At 49.6% G+C, this 14,262-nt stretch overlaps 1 protein-coding gene across 3 annotated transcripts in view; it reads right to left on the bottom strand.

Annotated features, from left to right (window-relative positions):
• TLN2 (talin 2) overlaps positions 1 to 14,262 on the bottom strand; it is a 368,445-nt gene that overhangs the window by 52,252 nt on the left and 301,931 nt on the right. For all 3 annotated transcript variants that reach the window (XM_029951031.1, XM_029951033.1, XM_029951032.1), the window contains 3 exons: positions 13,595 to 13,696; positions 10,904 to 11,023; positions 3,826 to 3,972 (listed from right to left, as the gene is read on the bottom strand). In XM_029951031.1, the coding sequence (XP_029806891.1) occupies positions 3,826 to 3,972; positions 10,904 to 11,023; positions 13,595 to 13,696 (369 nt within the window). The remainder of the gene's footprint in view (positions 1 to 3,825; positions 3,973 to 10,903; positions 11,024 to 13,594; positions 13,697 to 14,262) is intronic.

Genomic DNA, 14,262 nt, shown 5'->3' with positions numbered 1-14,262 from the left:
AGTGTTATATTCTAAAAAAAAAATAAAGTTACCACAAAAAAATTAAAAAAAAAATAAAGATACAATTCAAGTCTTCTCTCCTTTAAAAAAAAAAAAAGCTATAGGGCGCCTGGGTGGCTCAGTTGGTTAAGTGTCTGATTTCGGCTCAGGTCATGATCTCATGGTCCTGTCCATGGGTTTGAGCCCTACATCAGGCTCTGTGCTGACAGCTCAGAGCCTGGAGCCTGCTTCACATTCTGTGTCTCCCTCTCTCTCTGCCCCTTCCTCCCCCCACTTCTCTCTCAAAAATAAATAAACATTAAAAATAATTTAAAAAGTTAAAAAAAGCCAACCTCACAGAGACAGAGAACAGACTGGTAGTTGGCAGAGGCAGGAGATGGGAGTTAGGAGAGATGGGCGAACTTTTTTTGTTGGTTTGCATGCATTGAATAAAAATTAACACAAAACAAAACAAAACAAAACCCAACCAACCAACCTCATGGAAAAAGGGGATCAGATTCCTGGTGGGAGTGAAAGTGCGTTCTGAATGAAGGTGGTTAAAAGGCATAAACTTCCAGTTACAAAATAAGTACTAGGGACGTAGTGTTCATCCGTATTATACAGCGGGGATAAGAGTCTACCTTAAAAGATCTCATCACCAGGAAAAATCTATATATTTTGATCTATGTGAGATCAAATGTGGGTTGTAACTAAACTTCTTGTGCTCATCACTTTATACTACATGAGACAAATAAATCATCATCCTGTGCACCCTGAACTTAGTGCTTTTGTCAATTACATGTCAAAACCAGGGAGGGTTAAGTACAAAACAAAAACACTGACTTTTCTCTCTAGGACTCAATGCAACTGATGGGTTAACAACACAGTTTCGGTGTCAACATCACAGGCTGAATACCAGCATTATCATTTGCTGCTTAAACAACTTTGGGCAAGCTCCTTGATCTTAGTTTCCTCATCTGTGAAATGGGGATATTATTTCTTGCCTATCAGTCTTGTTGAGTGAAATAAGGGAGGGATGTAGATAACTATGTGGCATGGCACATCATAGGTGATTAGCAGAGAGCAGACAATTTTAATAGGATTAAGTTTCTGAAACCACAGAGCGGTTCAGGCTCCTATGAAAGGTGTGGTCATTTCTGCCCGGTTTGGTAAGATTTTCTGTAGAACAGCCTTCTGCTAACACTCAATAGTCCCTCCTCCGGCTGCCTACCAATGGTGGACCCCATTGTGGCTAGAGCCCAGAGCAGACCTGCGTATGTCACCTCTCTACCCCAACACTCCCTTTAGCTATCACTTGTCGCTAAATAATAATTCCACTGACCTGGGAGTCCAGCAAGTTGGCTGTGTTCCCTCCAGTGACTTCCAGGTCAGAAACCCTTTGCTTCCACCTGCCACCCATCACCCCCTCCAAAAATGTGTCGCTGTTCCTAGAGGCACTTTCCTATAACACATAGTTGACCCCGCCACACCCCTGGGTGCAATTCTCCCCTGCTGTCAAGGGAAGCTGAATTCCTCTCATGACAACTTCTGTGGCTCCCTGCACATTCTTGCCCCATCAGCCAGCTCCCCACTTCCCCCGCCTCCAATGCTCCCTCTCCAGGTTCTGCAGCTACTAACTTGCTCATCCTGCAGAAGCCAGCTCAAAGTCCCCTGTGTCCTCGTCCAGAGACACCAGCCCGTGCAACGCAGGTTAAAACAGCACGCATCCAGCCAGTGACTGGAGGCTCTGGGTCGAGAGACAGTCTGAAGCTGTCGTATTAATCTCTGTGGGCACCCACGCACCGTCCTTGACTATGGCTGGCTCAAAGAAGAGCCTGAAAAGTTTCGTGAATATGTTTTCTAAAAACACAGTGGCCGGGACCAAGGAGTTACAGCAACACAGAGGCACACAGTTCGTACGCCTTCTTCCTTCGATGCTGCTCACATCTCAGCAGAGGTGGTGGACACAGCCCAGCACACAGAGCAGAGGGCTCACTTCCGGAGCACCTGCCGCATCCCAAGACCAGACCACAGGAACGGCTTCTCTTCCTCATTCGCCTGATTCTCCTTCCTGGAGGTAAATGCCACTATGTCCCACCAGGAACAGAGCTCGCCTGAGAATCAAGTATCTAGTTTCTGGAAAGAACTCTTGCAGGACTGGTGACAAGGGCCAAGACGAGCAATCATGAGAATGGGAAAGACATGCTCAGCCAGACTGAAAGAGAGTCCAGAAACAGTGTCCTGCCTGCGACAAAAGCTGAGGGAGTGAGCAGTTTATTGAGCAGCTACTAGTTCCTAGGGGATGAGGACATGAAGGTGAGCAAGTGAAGGCTCTTGCGGCTGGTGGGAAGTTAGAGACACAACTGAGACATGTAAGAAACACACCAGATGGAGACAGGAGGCCAGGGACATGAAGCAAGATAGCACCAAAAAGGCTAGCTTAGCCTGAAGAGGTGATTCTCTGCCTCTTAGCCTCCTCCAGGCAGCAGGAGTCAGGGACCCTGTGCTGGGAGAAGCAGTAAGAACGAGAACAGTTCAGGGAGATCACGTTGCCTGGACCTCTGTCTCCCCACCTTTGTGTGCCCGTTCCAAGATCTTCCACAAGGGAACTTGGCCAGAGTAACTTCAACAACAAGGAAGGCCTTTGCAAGGAGGGAGAGTGCCTTCTTCCACCAGAGAGATTGATTTCCTCATCCTGTGGAGTCCGAGGAGGCCTGGGCAGTCCTGCGGGCTGCAGGAGACCGCCAGGCGTTGCTCGGCCCCGGCTAGCAGCCCTGTACAGAACAGTGTCTGTGGCGGCAGCTGCCTGGTGAGGGGTCCCCCGCCCGGCCCACAAGTCCTGTGGCCAGGCCTCTAAACAGTGCAGAGCTCTGTGTCCTGGGGACCCACGAGAAGGAGAGGGAGAAGCCAGCAAAGCACAGATGCTTCAGCTTGCAAAAGAGCTGTGCTGAAAAAGGACTCTGAGAAATGAGCAAAGCAGAAGAGGGGTGTACTTGGGGGGATAAAGGAGCCGAGGGAACACAGTGATGCGGAGAACGGGCTTCACCGAGCAGGGTAAGCTGCGTGAGACCAGAGTGTTGGAAGGCGGCTTACAGAGAACACCAAGTATCTGTGACACGTTGGACTGTGTGTCTGACGGTGCCAAGCACTGTCACACATGTCACTGCATTTCATTTCCCCAGCCCTACAGGCCAGGAATTGTATTTCTCTGTGCTCACTCCACAGGTGAGGGTATCGAGGCTTGGAAAGGTGAGGTTACTTAGCTGAGACCCTGGAACCCCACTCGCGACACTACAGGATTCTCTCCACAAACTGCTGCTGCTGGAGTCTGAAATCAAGTGGGCTCCTGCTCTTTCAACGAAGGTGCCCTGCGACTTTGGGCACAGTGGTCAACCCTTCCCCACTTCAGTCTCTTCCTCGAGGAAAGAGGTAACCGGAAGAGAGCTTCAGGCCCTTCTTCCCCAGTCCCCAGCACCAGGGAGCCTCCCTGAGCAGGAAACCCAGGGGACAAGTGTCAAAAGGGGTTGCCAGGAGGGGCCCCTGGTGCTCATGTGACTGTGAAACGGCCTGTCCAGTCTCTCCACAAGAAGCCCATCCAGGAGGTGCACCACCGGGGCCCTGACTTCCATGGGACAGTAGGTCCTAGGTTCTCAGTATCTCAGGGCTATGGATAACCCCAGCCCCATGATGTGCACCAACCCTGGGGAATCCCTGCGTGAGCGGGAAGACCAGACCTGACTGGATCCTTTTTGGCATAGCCTCCCGCTTATGTCCCTGGTCACAGAGGGCCATTGAGAGCCCGTGCGGGTGACCATGGCCACGTCTGCCATGAGGGGTGCTCCTTACCTTCTCTGTGACTGCACGGGCACATTCGATGAGCTCCCTCTTGGTGTAGCTGTCTGTGGGACACACCTGGAGGGCCCCCGCCTTCTGCACCAGGAAGATACAGCCGTGGCCCAGGTCCTGCACACGTGTGCGAATCTGGAAGCCGATCTGTGGAGGCAAGCCCGGGGTGGGGAAGGAGAGGCATGATGGGTTTTGCCATCGAGGTTCCCTATGTGGAAAATTTCTCCTACGTCCTATGGGAGCCTGACTAGGAAAATTCCACTGCTGTTAGGAGTCTGTGCTTGGTGGAGTATGGAATTTCGTTGATTTTGCTTCCCTTTTTAGAGGCTGTAAAATGCCCACGGTCCCCAAGAAGCAAGCCTGCATCTCATCACGCTAGCCTAACGCCTTCCTGATATTTGTTACCTTTTCCAGTGAACTGCTAACTTGTGTCCGAGCCACCTGATAGGAATGTTAATTAGATGAACTCCGAGGGGGTAATTATTAGCCACTCAAGCATTTATTGAGCCCCTACTCAGTGTCAGGGCCTCTTCTAAGCATGTAGTGCATTTACTTTCATTTACTCCACACAACAGCCCCAAAGAGTAATTAGAAGTTCAAAATATATAACTTTAGTAAGAAGCATAAAGCTTTCAGATTCTTGCAAAATTGGGATGTTTACAACCAGAACGCCCCCTTGTATCAGCTGTATCCACACTGGGCCCAGGCTTCCTATCAGGCCAGGTGGAGGTTTCCTTAAAAAGGTACAGTTTTAGATATAAAAGCTCAGCAGCCTTTAGTGGCCCCTGGGTTGTATGATTACAAACGGTACTTTGCCTCAAAGAACCCAAATGAGCTCCACTCTGGGTAAGCTGTGAGCTGTTTAAAGGGTAATAAATTCCACTGCCCAAAGCGTGCATTCCCCTGGCTATTTCACATCAATTTTCATTTGGGTCTGATCAATACAGCAGCCACAAATAATCTGTGCTCCAGCCCAGGTAAGCAACTAAAAACAAAACAAAAAACAAGTAAGCTCTACTTAATAAGCGTATTTTCAAGACTCCACGATAGCAAGAAGCTGTGGTTTCTCCTTCCAGCAGCCACCAGGAAGCGCTAAGATCTCCAGTGTCTTGAGTAAAATCTGGGAGATCTGGAACACCTGGGGGCTATCTTCCAGCATCTTCCAATTAGAGTTCAAGGAGGGGGGGGGGCTTTGGGCAGCCAAGGAGGCTGCAAATGTTAACTCTATTATTGAAACACATGCTGCTTTTGGGGAAATAGGCAATTCCCTTAACCCCTTAAGCCCAAAGGATGTTTAAATCCATTTAAGAGAAAATTGTCCTGATCCAGAAAGTGGAGTTTTGGCTTTTTTGGGGTGCTGCGAAAGCTGCACGATCAGGCAGGCTGAGCCACATGTGGACCATCTTCAGACGGACTCAGCCCACCCAGCAACAACGCCACTGAGATGTAGTCATTCGCTGTTGGTTTAAACACGAGGCCCACGTGAGGTAGGGGGATGGACGCCTCATGGAGCTGAAAACTCAGCCTGGCTCTCAAGGCTTTTCAGATCCGGAAACACTTGAGGCTCAGCACTAATTCACAGGCAAGAGCTCTGTGTCAAGGATGACAGCGGATCTCCAAATGACGGGTGTGGCTGGGGAAGCGCAAATGGAGGCAGCAACATAGAGTTTCAGAATAAAATCGACTTCACGAGTTTAACCTCCTCAGTGACAGATGAAGAGGCTGTGCTGGCTCAGATAAGTGACCAGGCCATCCTCTGCCCCCTCCACCCAAACCTCTTATGGAAACTCAACAAGTAAAATGTCATCTGTTATTAAGTACACCCTTCCTTTATGAGTCAAAATTTGTATCTTTGGCTCAATAAAAATTCAACAATGAGGCGAAATGAGCCAAAGTTTAAATAACAGATTCTGAGGGCTAAATACAGCCTTGGCTGTCAGTTTATTTCTGTATTTTGATTTGGCCGCAGCGTTGAGAAAATCCCGTGTTGTGCGTAAAGCAACCAGGAGCAATTTTCCCCGCAGTCCCCTAACCACAGCAGGCAGAGACCTGTCTCATCCTGACGTCTGCAGAAAACTACCCAGCAGCCCATGGTGACGTGCTGCTGGCCCCCAATGTGTTGCCATTTCGCCCAGAGAATGTTCAAAAATAAAAACAGCTCTTCCTAATAGTTTTAAAAATAGCTGAATTCTGTTTAAAAAGTGAGCCTTGAGTCAAACATGTAGGACTTCCAAAGCGCCTCCCTGGGTCAAAGCTCTCAAGAGTGAGGTGAAAGACCGTGGTGCTAGGAAGGGCCAGGCTCAGAAAGCAGATATATGGGCTCTGCTCCCACTCCCTTCTTGGACCCATGCCTGAGCTTCCTGTCTGCACAATGGTGGCACTGGGACAGGCAGAGGCCTCTTAAATCACTCCAAATCGTCCCGGAGGTGTGAGGGAGAAGGGACCTGCCCTGCAATGTCCTCACTGTCTCGAGCCTGAAACCTATGGGCAGGTAGGACACGCTCATGCTCCCTCTGCACCCCCGAAAGAGGCCATGCTCTGAAGAGCACCCAATGTCTCGATTCTCAGCCCCTCTCTTGGAGGTGGCGTCATGCATATGCAAAGGATCCTATAAAGGCAACTGTGGAGCTGGGATAGTGGTCATTAGCGATGAGATTCCAGTTGGGAAGCACCAACCAAGACCAGCACCTGAAAGCAAAGGGATGAGCCTACAATAAGGCCACAGTTGTATAAGCCCATAAGGTTCCTGGCCACTCCAGGGCTCCCTCCTGGCATCTCGTCTGTGCCAGGTCACACGATTACCTTCCTGGTGGCCACATGATCCTCCTATATACCTGGCTGCACTGTCCTATTTGGACAGCACACAGAAGGCAGGCAGGTCAGGAAGGACACGCTGAAATAGGCTTCATGTATTTTCACAGGCTCAGAGGGCTGAATGCAACAGGAAGGGGGGTATCTCAGGATGCCAGCCCCACTCCTGCTCTTAGCCCTTCGCCCATGTGGGTGGCACGGGCAACAGAAAGGCCCATGGGGATTCTGCTTCCCAGGCTGGCCCTCTCCTGGCCACCAACTCCCTCGGTGAGCCAGCTAACCTCCCGGGCCTTTGGTCCCTCAGCTGTGCAACGGGAGAGAAGCCGCCCTCCTTCCCAGGGCTGACGGACCACCAAGTGAAAGGTACGTGTGCGGAAACATGTCCACGTAGGAAGTGCCATGTGAATGTTCACTGCTGTGACAAAAGGCAGTTCAGGGAGGGGAAAAGAGCAAAGGCTGTCATGTCCTGGGTTTGAATTGCGGCTTTTCCACATAGTTATGTACCGACTTGAAACTTCACTTATTCCAAAAAGTTATTTCAAGTGGCTTCCACACTCTTGGAGCTATGTGGGCTTGGACAGACAATTTAAGCTCCCTGAGCCTCAGTATGCTAACCTGCGAAATGGGGAAGAACAAAGGATTGCGCAGGTGTGAGGGCCAAGGAGGCAGCGCCCAGCACAGATCTGATGTGTGGTACGGACCTGACAACACCTCTCATCGTATTCTTTTCTACGTGGGACAGTCAGGGCAGTCATTTACTTAAAAGGGGACACACTCAACCGCACTGTTCCAGAACATTCTGTACTGCTGGAGGAATAGCCAAGAAAGGGAATGTGTTTTTTAAGACTATTCAAAAAGATAAGGGCTTTAAAAATGCTAACTTGTCAAAGCAACACTATCTTTCTCAGCAAACAGGACCAGCCCCCAGGGTAATCCGCCTTAGCACCAGTCTGTGTTATAAAGAAATGCTGCTCAGACATTCAACTTGGGGTTTTAAGTTGGCAACTTCATTCGAAGCATTCCTCCAATGGCAAGAAAAACTTTCAATCCCTTTCTTGCTGGAATAAAAGTAAAATGGGCATCGTCTCCTGGTTTTATGCCTTGGGGGAAACTGAAGTCTGGCCTTTATGAAATCTCAGATTAAATTTCAAGTGTGGGGGGGTCTCAGCAATACTGATCATCTTTTTTTACTGCGTAAAACTAAACAAAACATATAAATTTTTCTCAGGCTCTCAAAACAATCACATCTGAAACCAGGTCACATCTGCTTTGCCTGGGAGAGCTTGTGAACACTGAAGAGGCAATAAACGGCTTTTATCTGAGAGGCTTTGCAAGTTTCTCCTTAAGAAAAAGGGAGAAAATCAAGGCATCACTTTCCACCTATAGAAAGTGTGTCCTGGAGTGGAAAGTTTTAGAGAATTCTGGAGCAGACATTCATCTCAGTTTTGGGAGAAGGCTGTGGTTCTTGCCACAGCCTCTTGACAAACGTTCCCGCCGGCGTTGGAGACGGGCTGGGCTGGGCTGTGTTAACAGATGGTGACAGCAGAGTTGCCTCCAGAGACAAAGCTGTGGTCACTAGGTCCTTCCCTCGGCATTTACATTTAGGACTTGGCACTCACAGGATCCACATTTCCTTCTTTTTTAAGGAGAGCAGTGATCTTAGACTGTGAACTTGCCCGAGGGTTTTAGCTCTTCTGAAGAAAGCAGTGTTCCCAGTGATGTTAGCAGGAGTTTGAGTTTTCCATGCCAGCAGCAGCAGGTAAAGCTCCTGCTGGATGGTCCAGGTCAGAGCAAGGACTTCTCCTGGAAGTGTCCCCATCTGGGAAAGCCCAAAGCGCTGACTCGGCGCGGCAGTGTGTAGGACTGTGGCGGGGAACGACTTCTTACTTGCCCTGGGTATAAATACTTTCTCATGCTGGGATGTGGGCCCCTCTTGGATATAAAACTAATTCCACAGTCTTGGAATAAAAAACTACATTGCTTGAGGGATCTCCCAACCTTCTCAGTTTTCCCCTAAATATCTGTCTGGCAAATGCACACAACGAAATTTCCTGAGCAAGCCACTGGTAATTTTATATTCTCTCTGCCCCCTTTTGCTTTAGGTCACACTGCTCTTGTGTCTGGAATGTAAAATAGACCTCAAGATGCAGTGGGGAAAAGGGGGAACCTTAATGAAAACGTCAGCTGCTACAAACACAGGGCCAGGAACTAAAGTCATTTCACGTTGCGCTTCTAACGGTACCTTTTCTTTCCCAGCTGTGCTGGCATTATTGTGTGTTTTGCTTCCTGGTCAGGGTTGCAGTAAGAAAACCTGCTTGTTTCACACATGGACTGGGTAGCTCCGAAGAACTCAGATGTGGAAAGGTCTCCACAGATCATGGCTCTTCACCCAGTAACCCGGGCGGGTCAACATGTGAACCAACCAGATGGATGCAGATTCCATCTTTAAAGATTTCTGGAAACAGAGATCCAAACCTTCTCCAGAGCCTCTTAGTGTTTCAGTCCAGCAAAGCCTAACACTGCTTCCTTCTGTCCAAACTATTCCTTTCTGTAACCCAAGTTCCTATACATTTGTTCAGGAAATTCAAAAGCCCGAGTAAAATCAAATGAGTTCTGTGAGTTCAGGTGATCTTACTAACACAGGGAGTCTATTTTTAAGAAAAATGACTTTAAAAAAAAAAATTGGGTGGGGCTACTTGTGTGGCTCAGTCGGTTAAGCATCCTACATCAGCTCAGGTCATGATCTCACTGTCCATGGGTTTGAGTCCTGTGTCCAGCTCTGTGCTGACAGCTCAGAGCCTGAAGCCGGCTTTGCATTCTGTGTGTCCCTCTCTCTCTAATCCTCCCCTGCCTGTGCTCTGTCTCTCAAAAATAAACATTAAAAATTTTCTTAAAAAAATGGGACTATGTAAAGAATCAACAGAATCCTGATTGGGTCTGGGTGGGGGGTTCTGATGATTTTTCTTTCTTGGTAGTGACTTAAAAGACTCATTACAAACAGAATTATTCATGCTGCAGCCTAATCCTCATCCACACTAAAATCTCACAATGCAGGCACTGTTAGCCGAACTTACATCATCCCATGCAGTACATACACAGGGTATTCCTGTTTACATGCGTTGTTACGACATCTGTTAGCAAGTGATTTTGCTCTGGGTCACTCCTGGATTAATTATCTCTGGGAGTCTTTGTACAGACATGCTTAGAACGGACTCCTGGGAGAAATGACACTAAGTAACCTGGGGACACGGGCTGTCACCACAAGGAGAAGGGCATATCAGTCACAGCCTTCCGCCCTTACAGCCCACTTCATTTAGGAATATATACAGGGTTTGTGCTTCATAAGCAGCTCGCTAACTTTCGAAGAATGTGGTTACTTTCATCTTCCCAGTGTCCCTATGATCCACTCCACTATTCTTTATTCCAGACTGAGATCTGTCTCTAAGGAGCCAGGCGGTAGCTCAGGAAGGGGCCTCTTCTGTGTGCTAACACTGGTATGGGTGCAGAATTCAGGCGTGTGAAACTCCAACTGGCCTGTTTGTCTCCCAATGGATCACCCGATTACTCGGGGATATTAGAGATGAAAGGGGGCTCTTAAAAAGTGGCCTTTGGAACCAAACTATTGCCATATTCAGACTCGCACAGGTACAGGCATTCTAAGGCAAAGCCTGTGTTTGGCCACTAAGCAAAGTGAGTTTAGGGAAGGCAGACAGGTAATACAGAAGAGTCCAAAGGAGATATGCGGGGGTGGGGGGTAGGGGTGGAGTTCTTAGAAAGCCACCAACAATATTTGGACAAGATTTTGTTACACAAAAGCAGGCTATCCTGTCCTTTCTTGGGGGTAGTTAAATCTCATACTTGGTTATTCCAACACTTCCGTGAGCCTTTAGAAACAGGAAAATAATTGAGGGGGATGTGCTAAGCACAAGGAAGATGGTCGTGTGTGTTCTGCCCTGGGGGTCGGGTGATGGGCCCGAAGGCAGGTGACCTGGCCCAACACTCCCAACAGAGGCCATCTGTCTGAAAACCAATTCCCCAGATGGACCGTGCTCTCAGCCCGTTGGCCTCAGAAAGGACAGTGAGCTCTGAGCACAGCCCGGGGCTCCTGGGTTTGAACCTGGGGGGCTGGCAGAGGAGTAGTGAAAACAGAGCCGGGTTTCAGCTATCAGGGAGAAGCTTCTAGGGTGGAGCTAAGCTAGAGAGCATCCCCTGGGCGTGGGTACCAGTGTGCACGTGCTTCTTAAAACAGGGGCTTAGAGTGGCAGACCTCCTCTGGTTCCGCCGTGGCTGCTGCCATCTGGCCCTGGAGGGCCAGGTGCCCATAGTCACTGGTCATTTGTGAAGCCAGTCCTCCCAACTCCTCCGGGTTAGTAACCGACTTAGTCATCTGGAAAAAGAAAACAAGCAAGACACAAACACACACACACACACATACAGAGAAAAGCATGAGAACCACGTGTTAATACCACTGGAAGCCAAAGGGGTTCACTCACTTTTAAGCTCTTGACTTGCACGGGGCGGGAGGGGGCTGGGCACCAGAGAGGGCAATTCAAGCGAAGCCCATGCTGCAACGTGCACAACAGGCCAGGGCCCCTCTCAGGCCAGTGGGTCCTGGCCCGGCCAGTGGGCTACATGCAAGCCCTGGCTGCAGCATGGAGGCTGGGCCCTCGTGGTCGTTCGCTCCACTTTGGGAGGGGAGCGTGGCAGCCCCGGCCCGCCCGGCCCCGCAGGTCAGCAGGTGAGGCCCCCAGGGAAACACGGGGGGCACGGGCCCCATGCAGTGCACATCCCTGGCCACATGCTTCTGCAAAGGGCTGACCTGGTCTCTGGGAACCCAGAAGCAGGTCCCACACGGGCAAGAGGGCATGAGGACAGGGCTGTTAAGGAAATCATGACTGAGAAGGGACGGGTGAGCCGGATGTCTGGGAGGACGATATTTAAAGAGAATACAGCTCTGCAGTAATTGGTGCCAAAGAACAAGGTCTCAGCCACAAATTTCGTTAAGAGTACACCGTGGAGCCCCTAGGTGGCTCAGTCAGTTAGGCGTCTCACCCCTGGTTTTAGCTCAGGTCATGTCTCTTGGTTTTGTGGGTTCAAGCCCTGCTTTGGCCTCTGTACAAACAGTCCGGAACCTGCTTGGGATTCTCTGTCTTTCTCTCTTTCTCTTTCTGCTCCTCCCCAACTTGGGCTTTCTCTCTCTCTCTCTCTCTCAAAAATTAACTTAAAAAGAGTACATTGTAGCCTAAATGGTCAAGCTCTGCCTTTTCATTATTAGGATAGTCAGTATTTTCCTCCTGCTTCGTAGAGAAACTTACTTAAGTTTATTCCACAAGGCTATCACACTGGTTTCCAGTTTTTCCTTTTCCTCCACCCAAACGCCTGTTGGTTCTCACAGCAGCAGTTTTAACTGCCACTTAGGAAGGCACCTTGCTCCTCTTGAGTAAGAGGCTTCCTTTTCTGCCCTACTCTCTTCTCTCTCTTGGTGGCATTAGAAGACCTTGACTTTGAAGGGCTTTAAAAAAATGTTTTAAATGGCTCCACAGTCATGGATGGGAACGTGTAGCCCTCTGACACAGTTTCACCAGGAAATGTCGCAGGCTTTCTGGCATTCGAGCCCTGGATTCTGGGGCAACGAGACATGGGGAAGTGAGACCCTTGTCTACTCAGGGTCCAGGCCAGCTAACGTAGGAGCAGCCGTGCAGCCCGGTCTGGGCCCCTGGAGAGCACAGACATCAGGGATTAGGATGGGCCTGCTGAGAGCCTAGCCCAGGAGAGATTCCAGAAACACCATGAGGCCATTCAAAATACGTTCATCTGCGGTGCGCTGTGCTCTCTGCTCAGAGGACTTGGCACTGCAGGGCCGCCGGATGCGACCTGTGCCCCACGCCAGAGCGCCCTGAGCAGACCGGTGCTGGCCCGACTCCAGCTCTTTTAGTCATCGAGATGGGCGCTGCTCCTGTTTCCCTTCCCAACCCAAATCCTCTTCAACAATGAGCTTGGCACAATCACGGAGTTTCTAAGGAGGAGTAGCGGCAGCTTGGGAAGCCTTTGTGGTCCAAGCTCAACCTCTAGTGGACGTATGACTACATGACAAAGCCGTCCAGAGGTGCGGAGCCCGGGAGCCCGGCCAGGGCTCAGTCTGGTCCCTCTGGCCAGGAAGCCACCTCATCTCTCAACTCGGGCTGATGTGGCAGTGGCAGAGACGTGTCTTCCAAAACTTTATTCCGTGACCTCTGAGCCTTCAGGGGTAAGTGAGAGGACCTTTTTTACTCTGTACTACATATTTTTTGAGGACGCGATCTGTCAACTTTTATATTAGTTTTTAGCATATTAAGATAGCATTCACCATCGCTCCGTGCCATTTTTATCTAAAGATGCATATAATGCAATTCATATGGCAATACATCCTAGGACAAAAGAAAAATCGAAGATTACCCCCCAAGGGGACATGCCTTCTGTTGTCTAGAAATTGTTTCTAGAGACCCACGTTGCTTCACTGCGCCTGAAAGAATAGTATATCTTTCTGTCCACCTACTGCAGCTTGATTCCATTATGTGATCTCTGCTCTGCCTCCACGTGTCTTCTCTTGTACTGTCACTCGATAAAAACACGTCCAGTCCGTGGTGAGGTGATTAGGGATTTCTTTTTCTTTCCTCTTTCCTCCAACTTCCTTCTCACTTTCCCTTCCTCCTTCACTCCCCTGTCCTCATGCCCAAGTCTCAACTATCTGTAATTCCCTCTTGCAGCTTTTCCATGAAATGAGAGCTCCTCAGCCTGGGGCGTCTAGCCCACAGGTACCCAGAGAGATCACAGATAAAGGACAGAGTTGGGGGCCCAGAAGGAACGAGAGACACGGGGTAATCTCTCTCCAACACAGGCCCCGACTGCAAGACTCAGTGGTGGTAGTGGAGAACGAGAGGGGGACCAACGGCGGGTGGGGCAGCTCGTCGCCTCTTACCATTTCCTGAGCTGTTACCGCAATGGCTTTGGAGTATTTAACCACAGTCGTCTGATAGTCGACAAACGTTCCCTTTGGTTCGGGAGGAGTGCCTTCATCCAGCTAGAGGAGGGGAAAAAGAACACACGTGTCAGGGGAGGACAGTTGAAGCGTGGACTGTATTTATTAGAATCAGAACTTTGCAAACGGAGATGCGCACAGAATTTCTTTGGCCAAGAGTCAACAGCATCCCTCAGCTTGGGTGATAAGGACTTTAACGGAGGTGCAAAGATGGCAGTAGGGGTACACAGGCAAGGAGGCCCCAAGCCTTGTCTGGGAGGAGAGGGAGGGCACTCCACATGAAGGACATTTCTGCCAAGTCTTACGAGGGTTGGAGTCTGCTACACACAAAAGGTGGAGGAGGTGTTCCAAGAAGTAGGGTTAGAGTTCAAGCATATGGTGGTGGGCATGAGCTAGACACTTCTAGGGAAGCACAGAATGGCAGAAGATGAGCCAGGAGAGGAGGCAGAATCTATATCATGAAGGACTTCCCTAGGAAGCCCACAGAGGTCTACACCCTCGAACTCTCACTTCTGATCTAAGTTGGGAAAGACAAGGAATTGGAGCCACTAGGAATAACTTATTGCTCATATGACTGAAAGCAACAGGAATTGAGAGATAGGAGAGAT

The sequence above is a fragment of the Suricata suricatta genome, chromosome 9 (genome assembly GCF_006229205.1).
Source record: "Suricata suricatta isolate VVHF042 chromosome 9, meerkat_22Aug2017_6uvM2_HiC, whole genome shotgun sequence".
NCBI lineage: Eukaryota > Metazoa > Chordata > Mammalia > Carnivora > Herpestidae > Suricata > Suricata suricatta.
The sequence above is the reverse complement of the archived record's forward strand: the minus strand, read 5'-3'. Positions and strand labels throughout refer to the sequence as shown.